Below are 15938 nucleotides of genomic sequence, written 5' to 3'. Positions count from 1 at the left end.
AGATGCGTTTCCTCTGAGTAGGACACATGAATAGTTTATTACATTTTAAGAAGCCCTGAGACACAGTTTCGTGAGAAAAAAAATGGGGGAAAAAAGCCCCTTAACAGGTTAAATGGGAATTAAATCAGTATTCCCAAAGCCCCGGTGTTCTGCAGTTTGTGTGGGCCTACTGTACTGTTGCACAGTTTATGCTGTAGAAACTATGTCCAGGACAAGGTGTTTGGAAGTTTTGGAAGATTCATAGCTAACCACACTGAAGTTATGGAGGTATTGATCAGTCTTCTCATAATTTTAAGCCTCAAATTGTCCTTCTCCCCCCCTCTAACATCACCAGAAGTCATGATTTAAGGGGTCTTTTCTCAAAAAAAATTACCGGGGGAGCATCCCCCCGGACCCCTCTAGTATTGTTTGATCACCATTTCCACAGCCCCACCTAAAATATTTTCCACCAGCCGCCACTGGTCTGCACTATTGTAATTGTGTCTGTTGACTGTGGTAAATAAAACAGAGAACCAAATGCACTGTACAAAAGATCAGCTTTATTGTCAATTTACAATTTCCATGCTGTTCAGATGCCTCATAAGGGCTGTGTGCGTGTCTTGCCCCGCGGCGATTTTTTTAGGCACGGGTACACACTCCCGGTTGTTGGTGTTGCGTCTCCCCAACGTTGCTTCCAGGCGAATACAGAGGAGTTGAAAAGAGCCCTTGGACATTCGGAAATCTTTGATCCACTGCACATTGGTGTACGTTGGCACCACCTTCTCCCACCAGGGCGATGTTCTATTGTTCACCCAGAGAGAGCGCGGGACACGACTCGTTCCGTAGTATTCGCATATCTGGAACACATACAAAGACACAAATTAGCCCTACATAACTCCATAAATCCAACATTAGATAGTATTAATGTGATTTAATGAACGTACCATTGCTGTTCTTTGGGCGTGATAACGATCATCATGCTCAGCTGTCCTACGGCGAAACATGTCCATAGCGTGTGCTTTTCGTCGTCCAATCCTTTTGTTAAGGCTTCTTAACCGCCTTCGCCTCCGACTCAGCATTTCTATTGCATTTGAATGGTCAATCTGTATTTGTATTTGTGGCTGAGTTATTGGCTTAAATAACTCAGTTACGAAGCTGTATAACACGACCACCAAAACGTCAACTCCATACCGTGTCTGAGGTCGGAAGGTAAACAGAAGCATACAGCGGAAGCGGAAGTTTTTTTTCTTCTTCTTCTTCTCTCGGTTTTTTGGCGGATTGCAACTTTAAGGTGCATACCGCCACCTACTGTACTCGCCGTGAAGTTGTTTGCGGCCTACCAGTAAACCCAAAGCAGAAGAAGAAGAAGTGACGTCAGCGGCTCATTTGCCTAATCCACCCCCAGGAACTCATTTTGAGCTCTCATGAACTATTGTGGGAAAAGTACTTGGTGTGAACTAGGGATGGGAACGATTAATCGAATATTAGAATATTCGAAATTATTCAGGTGTTCGAATAATTATTCAGGTATTCGAATATGAGTTGTGAATATCTTTTTTTTTTTTTTTTTTTTGGGAGGGATGCCTAAGTTGATTACATATTATCAAATTGAATAATTCAATGTATACGACAGTGCCATAGCTAAATGTGTTAGGTGACGTCTAAAGGTGTGTTTTGCTCCGCTCACCGGTCCCTCACAGCGGGCAGAGCTGCAGGTGCTGATCTCTCTCTCTTGCGCGTCTGGTACTTCACTCGCGTTTATGTCCAAATCCATCAGATCTAGCTAGTTCTAGCTAATGATATGGCTGCTGCCCCTGCCTACACGCAAATCACGCAGACTAAAACCTCATCTTATGCGCAAATGCGGCGCAAATGCGCTCCACAGCCGTTGGGAGGTTCCGGCGCTAACAGTTCATGAGCGTGCTCCCCCGCCCCCTGTCAACACTCGCGACACATGAGTGGCCAGCCTAAACAACAATAAGCGCTGCTTGGCAACCGTGTGTGGCGGCAAAGTACATAGACATTTTGACAGGAGACATTTAGTTTTGCCGGTATTCTACATATTTTACCAGTCATAGTCCGGTAATTATTTACACTCTAAGAAGAGTCCTACACAACAGACATGGCGTCAAAAAGGAGTAATGTGTGGAAAGATTTCGACCAGGTTAGTGAGTGTGGTGTATAGTACAAACTATGCCAAATTAAACATATATATACATATACCTTGCTATACCCGCAACCTCCGTTCCAGCTGAGAGGGTCTTCTCTACAGCTGGCCTGATTGTGAATCGCCTCCGCACATGAAAGCTGTAGGCCTATAGCTGTCAAACTGTGATCACCAGTTCAATACATTTGACAAATTCGACTTGGTTTCTATACTTATTTGAACATGTATTTATTTATTTCCAAAAGTTATTGAAAAAAATGTTAGACATTTTTTTTTTACCCAATTTTTTTTTTTATGGGATATGTACATTTCGGTTAACCGGTTAACCGTTTTTTGGGGGGTCGAATATTCGAATATACATTTGCTGTCAAATTCCCATCCCTAGTGTGAACAAAATATTTGTCAAATATAGCATGATAGGTCCACTTTAAATAACAGCATCAAATGGTTTTCCCCTCACTTATCTTTGTGTACTTATTTTCCGTCACAGATCTGGTTCTATACCAATGACATCTTTGAGAATGCAGGTATCCCAGAACCAGAGATCCAGTATACCACAGCAGGAACTGGAATTATAGAAATCATCGCGGGACTCATTGGGGTAAGAGGTGCATTTATTCTGGAGCGGTGTCTGCATATTTGTGCCATGTAGACCTTTGTTTTTTAATTTATTTGTTTGAGATAAGATCAGACAATATATGAGAATCTTGTGTCTGTGTTACCGAGCTGGTGTCAGAATGTGGTTAGCCTAGATAGCATAAAGAGTGGGAGAAGGTTAAAACAGCCAGCCTGGTTCTGTCCTAAGTTGTTAAACCTTAACACAAACAACAATGTAAAAATGACCATTTAAAAATGTGTATAAATGGGAGGAGTAATGACCTGGATGTAAGTCTTGATTACGAAGAGTCAGTTGCAGTGACTGTGATGACTGCTATTGAAAGCCAGACACACACACACATGGTTGTTTTTTATAAAGATCAGTCACTGTTGAACTTGTGACACTTCTGTCTGCCATTGCACAAATGGCAGACACCTTCAAAATCAAAGCACCTTAAATAAATGTCAGACACTAAAGTCTCCAGTTTTTGTTCATCTCCACCTCATTTTATCACCTGCATTTTACACTGCTCGGAAATGTAAATGAGGAACACCCAATGCACATCATATTTCCATGATTGCCTATGTTTGAGTGGGAAGAGCTTTCTGCTCAGCAGGTTACGTACCATGCATGCTATGTACCAAAACTGAAACCCGGTCTCACTGACTGCATCTGGCAAACTGCGCTATAGAGACACAGAGTACACATGTGCTGTGTGGATGGATAGTCAAGAATAGGCTTCCTTCAGCACGTACACCTGAATCCTCAAATCTTGTGTGTGTTCATTTAACCGTGCCTGACACGAGCTCTGTCCTCCTGCAGTGTTTCTCCATAGAGAGGCTGGGCAGGAGGCCTCTAATGATCGGGGGGTTCGCCATGATGGGCATCTGCAGCGCTGGAATCACAGTATCACTCATTTTACAGGTGTGTGTGTGTGTGTGTGTGTGTGTGTGTGTGTGTGTGTGTGTGTGTGTGTGTGTGTGTGTGTGTGTGTGTGTGTGTGTGTGTGTGTGTGTGTGTGTGTGTGTGTGTGTGTGTGTGTGTGTGTGTGTGTGTGTGTGTGTGTGTGTGTGTGTGTGTGTGTGTGTGTGTGTGTGTGTGTGTGTGTCATGCAAAATGCACTTTTTGATGTCTTTTATACATAAATATGTGTCCCCGGTGTGTAAGGAGACTCACAGTGTCCGAAAATACAACCCTCTCTTTTTTCCTCATTACCCACATTGCTAAAAAATGGGGATACAACGGAGCTGATCCAGATCTGCTGCGGTCATTACTAAAATGTGGGCTGGCTCTACGCCCACAGCCCTATCAGAAATGTCGCTGTATCACAAACAATGCGTGACGTGTTTTGGAAGTAATATGGTCTGTGTTTACATTAGCAAGCATCGCTAACACTCAGAGCTAACGCTGTACTGGAGAGAATATGTGTAAAGAAGCAGGATATAAAAGGTACTCACCTTGGGGTAAACCCGCGAGAGAGAAAGTGTTAGAGCTCCATACTGTTTCAGAAATAATCCTTGATGTGGTTTGGAACATAATATGGCGTTTAATCACGGCAGCGTTTAGCTGAGTTTCTGCTGGTAGACAGCCTTCTCTTCAGAGCTCACTGCTTGCATGCGGATTAGTGATGTGTCGGTCGCAAACGAGACGGCTCAAAGAGCCGGCTCTTTTAAGTGAACGACGGGAGCCGGCTCGCGCCCGCGAACGAGCCGTTGTTGCATGCATGCAGTGACATGTAATATCCAAGGATTAGAGACTGTTGGATGCTGCTGTTTTGAGCATTGCAATATATTTATTTTCATTATGTTATTCATTTATGATTATTTTTAGGCTCAGCAAAGATTTGTTGTCAGTTTGTATAGGTGTTGCTATCTGCTTTTTTTTGGCGTGGTTCTACAATCAGAGAGTTACAAGGGCGGCTGTGGCTAAGTGGATACAGTATATTGTTCAAATATAGTATAATAGGTGAGCTTTAACATCTTGTAACTGAAACTTCTCTAGCAGAGAGTATTTATTCCCCCTTGAGTATTTAAAGAGTATCTGTAGAGTTGTAGAGTATCCTGGAGTCCATGTTGAACTTAGCACAATTGCATACAAACGTTAAGGGATTTTAAGATTCTGAAGTATTATGCTAAAAACTCAATAACTTAGATTATTATTTATAGTTTTGCTGAATAGTTTCATGTCCACTTACCTTAGAAACGTAAAATGCGACGGCAGTGTGCAGATGGGGAGCATGTTAGCTTAGCTTGGTAGCCTCAGCTAGCTCTGGAACTTCCAGCCCGGTGGCTGCAGGTCCCGCCTCGGCTCCGCCTCTTTGCCCTTATTTGGAGCAGGCGGGAGTGGAACTCTGACATCACTGTCGAGCCGTTAGTGGCCGACTCCGCCTACTAAGGGCTTCTCTGCAACTCTGCAGAATCCTATGGGTGACGTCACGGACCCTACGTCCATTTATATATACAGTCTATGGTACAGACCGACGGGTAATAATGGATTTTGACGGAAATGTTACGATCCTGCCCGTCAAAATTACGGGCAGTGAAAAAGTCTAGCGCAACCTCTGATGCAGACAGACAGCTCTGCCATGGTTAGCGAATAATACCTTTCAAATGTAATCTTACATTTTAGAAATAAAAATTGATAAATTGGCTGTGCTTTTGTCGCTTTATTTCAGTTTAAAGATATTTTTCCGTTTATGTTAAGTTATTTTGCATAAATGAAATTATAAAACAAGTATAGCTCTGCGTTGGCCTAATGGATCTATTTCCTCTTCCCTCTGGTACCTGCAGCAACACATTTACAGCATGGCAGAGCTTTGCGTCTGTTAACATAGTTCTGTTCGAGCCTGAATGTCACAGATAGACAAACACACCTCTAGGTGAAGCTGTAAACACATGCTGACACGAGCACGCAAAAAGTCCACTTAGAAAGGCCCCAGGGGATTTGGTGTTTTATTTGTTCTACTTTTAGTTACTTTCTAAGTACATACTGTTATGGATACAATTTAAAGTCAGGGACTGGAGGACAGACAGATTTAGAATTGGAGGATGAAACCCTCTTTAATGGTCACACATACATGCATACAGCACACACAGTGAAATTTGACCTCTGCTTTTAACCCACCCTAGTATAGGAGCAGTCGGCAGCTATTGTACAGCGCTCGGGGAGATTTGTTGGACGCACTGTTCCTGCCCTGTGGTACACCATGTGGGGGGCTGAGGTGCGGAGCAGTGTTGGAAAAGGTCCAGTGTTCCATTAGAGAAAATAAGTAAATGTGATGAGACTGACTTCTTCTTCTCCCTGCAGGTTCACTTACCTTTCATGCGCTACATCAGTGTCTGCTGTGTGGTGGGCATCATCGCTGGCTTCTGTATCGGCCCAGGCAAGTTTCTCTACACTGCATGCTACAGAACTCACCTCCTGTGTTGATGTGAACATAACTCCAGCTGTGCAGACGCATGTCGCTCATGAACCCAGGCAGCATTGAGGATTTAATAAGAGTTAGCATTGACACTGCGTAACCTGATAAGCCCTATAGCCCCCGTCGGCAGGGGCTATGGGCTTTTTTTTGACTAAACTGTGTCTCAGGGCTTCTTAACATTTAATAAACTATGAATGTGTCATAGTCACTTAACGGGAAGAAACTCAGCTAACTGATGATACGAACCATTTTTACCGAAACAAAACGCAAGTCTCACAAGAAGCGTGTAAATTAGCCCTGAGCGAAAACATGCTACCGCACTTAGCACAGAACTCTAGGTATAACAGGGTTGCCAACTTTGGGTACCTGGCTGGAGTGAGATTTTGATATCATGGGTTTAATTCAGTTTAATTACACATATGCGCACTAAATGACTGCTATCGTGTCAGCAGCGGGACCTTAGCATATAGGATATATATACAATATATACAAATACACAATAATGGACACAGACTATAAAGGGCACACAGTTTCATTCACTAATGAAAGTCAAACATGTTTGTTTCCACTGTTTTATTGTGTGCCTGTCGCGATAAACAATTAATTGACTTATCGTACGATAAATAATAATGAACTCCATAACTTTTCTGACCTCGATAAATTGCCATTTACATGAGGATGTGACTAGCAGTTTGAAAGGATGTACTTTAATTATTATTATATATTATCATTATGTCAGTGGTCTAAAATGGTCATACAACAGTGCCGACAATATTATCGTTTATCGCAATAATTTCCGGGAAAATGTATCCAACAAAATTAATTATCGTGAGAGGCCTATACATGAAACACACACACACAAACAAATACAGTGGTGGGGCTCAAATCAGTATTTGTAATGTAATTACATACACGCTCCCCCCGACAGTGAAACGCCACGCGTGAGGTTTAGATTATTTCCCTGTCTCAATCCAAATTGAACTGTATGAAATAAAAAGGCACATTTGTCTTGTAGTAAATAAAAAGGGCGACCTGGAGCCAATCCTGCAATTTCCCCACAGGTGAAAGAGTTGACTTGCTGAAAACCCAACCCCTGCAGGGGGGTCTGGGGGGATTCTCCCCCAGGAGATTTTTTTAAATACTAACATAAAATACACATTCTGGTACTCTCTTGAGAAGAAAAATAAATAAATCTATTACTACACGACATGAATGAATGCCATTTTTGTTTTTTGTGACTTTGTTCTGAAAGCTGAAGCTGCTGCTCCTCACAGAGAGAAGAGGGAAGAGGCTGTGTGAATTACTTTACATTGTGGATAAGGGTGGATAGCCCCCATTGTTCTGTGAGTCAAAATGAAAGACAGCCCACACACCTATCAATAATCAAACCGTGGGGTCTTATTTCATTACGTGTTGATTTCTATCAACACGTAATGTTGTATCGATGTATAGAGATGTACTACCGCAAAAGTATTCTCCGTCGGGACTTCCTGCAACAACACCACGCCGTTATCGTGATTCTGATTGGCCAGAAGACATTATCAAAGATGTTCTATTGAGAAGACGATCACTACGTGACAAAAGTTTTCAAAATCGTTTCTAGTCTTCGGTATTCTTGTTTTTGGCGTGAGAATAGTTTGGGCAGCGTGAGAGCGTGAGGTTGAGAGTGAAAGCGTGTGTCACACGCCAGATGCGTGAGAGTTGGCAACCCTGGTATAAATACTTTGTTACTTATCGGATCTGCACAACAAAGATATTAGCTAGCAAGCTGAGAATCCACAGATTCTATCGGTATTAGTATCATCACTGAGCGATCAGAACTCGCAACATGGGAAGCAAACACAGACATCACAACACGTAGCTTTATGGAGCAAAAACGGGAGAAATGTCTTACCTTTTGCTGTTTCTGATCAAAAGTTGTGTTCAATGGCATTAAAACGAGAAAAATGCGGCTGAAGGTTAATCCATAGGTTAATCCAATGTGTCTGTCACTTTGAAATTATTACTGATAATCCATCTTTCCATTTTTATGGGGGGCATGTGGTGCAGTGGGTTGTGCGTTGGTGTTTGGATCAGGGGGTCACAGGTTCAAACCCCACTGCAGTCAGCTGTGTTTCCCCTAGGTTTACTGCTTTGCAGGGGGGCGTGGTCAGCTGCAGCGCATGCAAAGACAGGGTGGAGGACAGCAAAATAGAGCGAAATGAGGCATGGCTAAAATGCATGATCTGTTTGGTATTTTGAAAAAGAAAACGTATAAATATACCTTATTGTATGGCCCTACAATATATTATTCAAATATAGCATGATAGGTCCACTTTAAAATTAAAGCGTTTAGTTTATTTAACATGTTAAGCCCGAGAGACCCCGGTACCGGGGCACTGCCGCAACATCTTGCAGGAAACAGTGTCTGAGGGCATGTTCATTTAATAAACTATGAATGTTTTATATCCATGTAACGGGAAGAAACTCATCTAACTGATCTTTTTTTTTTTTTCTTAAAAGAAAACCCACAATGCTAACACTGAGCCTCTGAATTAGCAACGAGCGAAAAATGCTAACACCTTACTGCACCGAAAATCACTCACAAAACCTTATTATTTATCTCTTCTCTACATCCATGACATCGTTTCACATCGTGAGGTGACACAGAATCGATTGACACCGACATTACCACTGAATTATACGAATTTGCGACGTTATAAGCAAAAACGGACATCAAAACAGGTGACGCTAGGTAGCTAAAAATGCTAACATTTTTACCTTGGCTCTGTAGTCTCTCCAAAGTGGTCTTCAATGGCATTAAAACGATAAAAACGCTGCTGAAGTTAATCCATAGGTTAATCCAATGTGCCTGTGTCCCTTTGAAATGATTTCTGATAATCCATAAAGGTCAAATGTCACTTGTTTTGCATCAATCTTGATAGAGGGTACTTATTATATGTTATAGTTTGGATTCCTAAAGCTTTTAGTCTACTATCCCATCATTCAAGTGTGGTTTTCACTATAAGTAATGTTTTTTTTTTCGACGGACACTATCATTTACATTTTTTTACTATGTTCAATCTGAATTTAATTTAAAATAAAATAAATCTATATTGATTCTGACTTTTCTACATCCAACTCACAGGTTTATCATAGCTTTGAGAAAAAAGATTATTAATTTACCCCTTTTAGAAGGGAAGTTATAGTCATTTGTTCTGGGAATGTCATTTTCGAGCCTGAGACCTGGAAAACAGGCTCGGGCTTAACAGGTCAAAGAAGAGCAACTGCCATCTGTCATCCTGAATCATGGGACAAGCATGCTGCAATTTTTGTTGAATTCTACCCCTCTCATGTGATAACAGCTCAAACAACATCTGGCAAGCCTAAAGCTCACATGCAGCTACCTGTGGTAGGGGCACTACTGTATATTTACCTTACACATGTCTAAGCAAGAGCAGGACATCACACCTACTCCATTCTGACATAAACAACCATTCTCTAGTGATCAGTTACATACCATGTATGAGTAAATAGAAAATCACCCAGGAGACGTAAGCTGGGAGGCTTACGTCTCTTACAGTATTCAAATGTATGTATTCAAATAATCACTTTGACATTAACATCAAGGCTAGCATATGCAAGTCAATGCCACAAGATGTTAGTTCACCTTAATATTTAGTTTAATAGCAATACAATTGAATACAGGTACAACAATCATGAACGGTCATTTCGGAAAATATTTTTGAAAGTGATTTAAAGAGAATAGGTTCATATAAGTTAGATAACTCGCTGTCATAGCTATCTCTCTATTGCAAATGATTCCCTGAAGGTAATCAGTTTATTCATCCTTGACCTTGACCTTTATTAACAATATGTCATTTTAAGTTATTGGAAATTAAAATGATTACTCCTTTAGTTTTACGGTTTGAAGATGTGTAAACCGCAACTTTATAAATGTTATTCCCAGAGGTGGGACGAGTACTCAGATCTTGTACTTGAGTAAAAGTAGAAGTACCAGAGTGTAGGAATACTCTGTTACAATTAAAAGTCCTGCATTCAAAATGTTCCTCAAGTAAAAGTAGAAAAGTATTATCATCAAAATATAGTTAAAGTAGCGACAGTAAAAGCAGTCATTGTGCAGATTGGTCCATTTCAGAATAATATATATGATATGTTTTATAATGATTGATCATGAAAGTGTTCTCAAAGCTGGTAAAGGTGCAGCTAGTTTGAATGACTTTGTATACTGCAGGGTAGCTTGTGAATTTACTCCAGGTGGAACTAAAGTCTGATTTAACACTTGATTATATTTCACATCATTCATCCACATCTGTAAAGTAACTAAAGGTATTAAATACATGTAGTGGAGGAAAAGTACATTCAGAATGTACCTCTGAAAGTAAAAGTAGCTCAAAATTGTACTTAAGTACAGTACTTGAGTAAATGTAGTTGGTTACTTTACACCACTGGTTATTCCGAACGTTATGAATATCTCCAGCTAACGTGTGGGTGTAAATAAGGGTTCCATAAGTCCCCCCGATATTAGTTTTTGGGTAAGACATAATTACAAATCAACTGTGTGACTTGCAGTTATGTGATGAGGCTCAGGTTGCTCTGTGTTGCTGAATGGCTCCCTGTGGAGCTCAAAGGCAGTCCTAAAGTCTCTCCAACTAGCAGAGTTTGTCTCCATTGTGTGCACACAATTCGGAAAGCTCGAAACACAATTCATCTGGAGAACACTTGCCTTTTAAATGTGACTCCTTAAATACCAATGGGCTCCCTCAGCGGTCCACTGTGAAACAGTCAAAGTATAAAACAGGCCTCAGGAGATTTCAGAGAAACGTTTTCTTCTTCAGTCAGTTCAGTCAGAAGAACATATTATTGTAATAATGTAGTTATACTGTGTGTACTAAAACATTGTTATTATTAAATATAGTTATTATAAATAACACAATAGAACTGCTTGCCCATACACTCTTTTGAGGACACTGCACATCTTTTTTCTAAAATAATAAACACAGGGTATAAGGTACGCTTCTTCTACCTCCCAATATGTGTCCATGTGTCTTGTGGTAAAGTGAGCTTAGATTATAAGAATTACATCATTTGGACCATTATATTATGATATAAAAGGAGAAGCCAGTTGTGTTGTGTATAAACAAAACAGTTCATACAAATATAAAATATACTTTTAGTAGTTATGGGGTTTCTCAGTGTTGGATTGGATATTTCATGTATAACAAAAAGCATGCATTTCAAGATTCAAGGCACAAACAGGAAGTGTTGAGTTTGAAAGACCCAATCATGAGCTATATTAAGAACATTACAGCCTCTCCTGAATTTTCTTTGACTGTCAACATAATTGAGGTGCAATACTTAATCACTAGTGTGCCCTTTCAATGAACTCATTTAGCAGAAGTGTGTGATTTGTATTGATGTTTTATAGTTAGTGCTTTGTTCCTGTTCCAGCTGGGGTTCCCTTCCTGATCACAGCGGAGCTGTTCAAACAGTCTCACCGGCCGGCAGCCTACATAGTAGGAGGGTCCCTGAACTGGCTGTCTAACTTCACTGTGGGCTTTTTCTTCCCCTTCTTACAGGTGAGAGCTGTACACTGTACCACCCTCTCGTAAATGCTGGAGCTTTGTAATAACAACAAATTGAATATGATCTGAACTGGTTATTCTGTGCAATGACCCCCTGCTTCGTTTTGTATCCATCCCTATTATTGGCCCTAAATATTTTCACAAAGCTCCTAATAGAAACGGGGTGTTACCTCTACTTGTTAACAAATCTTCCCTGTTGGACTATCTTTGAATCATCAGAGAGCAGCTACATTTTATTACAACAGCAGGCTGACATTTCTTTTGTCTCATTCGTTGACTCCAGCAGTCAGTCCCTCTGTCTGCTGACAGTTACTCCGTCCCAGTGTGCTGCATCTGGAGCCATTAGGCTCTGTTTATTTGCCGTCACAACACTGCACAGTGTGCTTCTCAAATCTGATTGTGAGATACTGTGTCTAACATGTTGAAAGATTGCATTAGCTCCTAGTATGCTATCAGAGGAACGTCAGTCACTGACAGCCCTTCACCGCTGCAAAGAAAAGCATTCTCAGAAAATGCTTAAGTAATTGCGCTGGAGTTGTTGCAGTGTGCCTTTCTCATTGTTGTTGTGTCTTCTTGTAAGCCCACGTCACTAAGAGTGTGTTCTTCCTTTTCCCTTTTTTATTGAGAGTTGGAGGGCTTCGCCCATAGACTGTATTTTCTGTATAAACATGCAACATAGGTCTCTGGCCCTGAGACAACCAAGATCATTTCATATTCCTACTTTTATGACATGTGTCTTTACCATTAGTCCACCAGATGCCACTCTTACTCTTTTTAAAGACTTGGCAGTCTTGGTTGATACAGATGCAGTACTTAGGTTGTGGCTACTGTACTGCCATTCTTTTTTCTAATATATGTTACATACATGTAAATATATTTAACAATCCGGACTCAGATATGTATATATGTTCATTTTATTAAATTCTTATTTTAACAGCTACTTAACTGTATATCATTTAAATTGTATATATATTGTATTAATCTTGTGTGAATCTGTACTGTACTTTTGCTCTCACTCTGTTGCTGCTTAAACTCCTGAATTTCCCTCTGGGATTAATAAAGGTCCATCTTATCTTATCTTATGTTATATTGTATGTGAGATATGAGTGCTGGTCCCACGGTGAACAACAGTGCAGTATAAAGTCCAGCTATAGACAGGGTGGTGTACTGTAGATCAGGCTGATAGAGTGGGGAGTAACACAATGCGTACCTATCAACTTTTTTTTAAGTCAGAGACATGTGTGATCAGTAGCTGATCATTTAGAGAAGTTACAATAGTATAGTATAATTTCTGAGTTGGTCATGTCAAGGTTTAGTACATTGGCAATATACTGTAACACTATGCTATAACTAGGGTGTATGATTCAATCACCTTGAGCAAAGGATATGATGTGTGGTATGTGCTTGATTTTCAAGCAGTTGAGTGTTATGACTCTTCAAGTCACATTCATGGAGCTTCCAGAAAAGTCTCAATGTCCGGTTCATAATTACAACAACCTTGTGCTGCATCATGTCTGTTCTCTATTAACCTATGCAAAAAACCTTTGATTCATTGTTCTATCCTCATCTCTAAATCATTCTGCCACTTTAACCCACAGATGTCAGCGGGGTCCTACTGCTACTTGGTGTTTGCCACTATTTGCATTTCTGTGGCCATCTATGTCTACGTTGTGATCCCAGAGACCAAAAACAAGACCTTCATGGAGATCAGCCGCATGTTCTCTAAAAAGGAGGCAGTACTGGAGACCCAAGGCCTGGTCCACGTGGACCAGCTGAAACTGAAGAAGATGAACGGCTACGGTGGTGTGGAACATGCTTCACTGGAGTTCGACAGCTCTTCATCTGTCCCTTAACGGAGTTTCAGGCGTTGGCTGTGACAGCAAAATATTTTGTTACTTCCTCTTTGCAATTCCAGTATTTTTCATATGTACACATTAACCAAGTACCATCTAACCTGGTCGTAACAACACCTAGATGTAGGTGTTGTTATTTTCCATATAGATCAGGGCTGATAGGAGGGCAGTGGAGACGGCATCCTCTGTGCATCTGTTGGCTTTGATGCATAGTGGTGAGGGTCCAGGCTATTGGGAGCTTGGTTTTTAATAAAGAGCAGTGGTTCCGAACCTCCTTGGTCTCGTGGACCCCTTGAGCTGGTCCCCATTCTATAAGAACCCCCCCACTCATCTGTGATGATTCTCCTTCCTTTTTTCTTGTGTTAAACCCTTTGTTATCGTATTCAACCCAACTGCTCCTTAGATGAGAACCACTGGTATAACTCACCCTTAATACGAATGCATTTAAACTTGACATTTAGATTTATTGTCATAATAAAATAATAACATTAAGCAGTAGCAGTTTCTTTCTTTTTTTAATATATTTGTTATTGACATTTGACTAATGCCTTTTTCTTTTTTTTACACAAAGATAAAATAAAGACAGTAAAAAGTACGAACAATACGAACTTTAGGGAGTGATCAGGACTTCACAGTAAAATCATACGTTTGTAAAAATAAAATCTGGCCTATGAGGTTTTACGAAATCAGTCCACTTTCTCCATCGTGACACAAATAGTTCCAGTTTGTGATTGACAGATGATGTTATCCTCTCCATTTTGTAAATGTCCATTGTAATATCCATCCATGCATTTAAAGTTGGGCTATCAGGTGATAACCACTTCTTTGTAAGAGCTTTTTTACTCGCCACCAGCAACAGATTTAATAAATATTTGTCTTTTTTAGTCCATTCTTGAGGTATGAGTCCAAAGAACAAAGTCTTACTCTCCATGGGCACATGACATTTGAAAATATCTTGTAAGGCTTTTCCAACCAAACTCCCTCCAGTTGTGTGAACTGGTACATTTCCACTGATATTTCCATATTGTTCTCCATTCCTCCTCAGAACCCCTCCTTCCTTCTCCCACTTGGATTTCACATATATGGTTGAGTGTATTTTAAGATTCAACAGCCCTTTGAAATAACTTTGCTATCTGTTTTTGAATCGTATGCTTTTTTAAATAGTTCTATCACACCTGTACTTGACTCTGTTATAGTTTTAACCTTTTTGTTAACATAATGCCGCATCTGTAAGTATCGATAGAAGTCTGGTTTTTCTAATAGGAATTTCTCTTTAAGCATTTCAAAACTAACCAGCGTTCCCTCTTTAATTATGTTGCAAAGAGCAGTTATTCCTTTGGCTGTCCAATCCTTAAATCTAGTGTCTAATTTATTAGGAGTAAAGTCGGTGTCATATGCACACCATTTCAGAATTGTAATATGTTCCTCTAATTTATACTCAGTTATGACTGTTTTCCATACTTTAAGACTCAGTTTTACCCGTGGGTTCTCAATGTTATGTATGTAGCCCTGTAGGTCGCTGTCAGCTATGATTGCTTGTATGGGAATGGATCATATTTTCTCTTCCATGGTTTTCCATTGGGCATCATACGATGGATTGCACCAGCATACCATGGGCCTCAACTGTGCTGCCCGGTAATACTCTTTAAGGGAAGGTAGAGCCCACCCCCCCTTTTCTTTTGATAATTGTAAAGTTTTAAAACAAATTCTAGGTCTTTTAGCCTGCCATATATACCTTGATATTATTCTGTCCCACTCGTTAAATTGTTTTTGTTTAATCTCTATTGGTAAGGTCTGGAACAAATAAAGTAGTCTTGGCAGTATGTTCATTTTGATGGATTCAATTCTTATTATTCAAATATTTTTATTGAGAAGAAGCATACAAGTGTAAGCAGTAGTATATATTCTTTGGGGTGGAAATCATGCTTCCCTTTTTCCAACATAGAAGACAAACATAACAGCCAGCAAGAAATAATAAGGAAGAAAAAACATAGCATGACAATAGCATGATTAATGCCATACCTAAATCATAGTGGGAAAGAACATACAAAAATATATAGTATATATCTAATGAAAAAAATACAAAATAAAATTGTGAAAAACAGAGTGGTGCAGATGAGCCCAGATTATGCCTCCACCCCTCCCTCCCCGAGCAGTGCCACCAAGCCATTAAAAACGGTTGTTTGTGCAGTGCATTTCAGCCGACCGTCCCTCTTATAAATGAAACCATTGGACCCCACATCCTTTCGAATTCCCCCAGTCTATCTTTTAGGATATATCGAATTCTTTCTAAATGCAGAGTATCAGTCAATGCCGTAATCCAAGCTTTAAAACT

General features: G+C 40.2%; 1 protein-coding gene across 1 annotated transcript in view; it reads left to right on the top strand.

The window, feature by feature from the left end:
• slc2a15a (solute carrier family 2 member 15a) overlaps positions 1-13603 on the top strand; it is a 197886-nt gene extending 184283 nt beyond the window's left edge. The window contains exons 12-16 of the mRNA XM_034131972.1: positions 2637-2747; positions 3567-3668; positions 6051-6126; positions 11617-11744; positions 13349-13603. Of these exons, the coding sequence (XP_033987863.1) occupies positions 2637-2747; positions 3567-3668; positions 6051-6126; positions 11617-11744; positions 13349-13603 (672 nt within the window). The remainder of the gene's footprint in view (positions 1-2636; positions 2748-3566; positions 3669-6050; positions 6127-11616; positions 11745-13348) is intronic.
• The last annotated feature ends 2335 nt before the right edge of the window (positions 13604-15938 follow it).

Source organism: Trematomus bernacchii, unplaced genomic scaffold, assembly GCF_902827165.1.
Source record: "Trematomus bernacchii unplaced genomic scaffold, fTreBer1.1, whole genome shotgun sequence".
Classification (NCBI taxonomy): Eukaryota; Metazoa; Chordata; class Actinopteri; order Perciformes; family Nototheniidae; genus Trematomus; species Trematomus bernacchii.
Note: the sequence above shows the minus strand (reverse complement) of the source record. Positions and strands in the feature narration are given on the sequence as shown.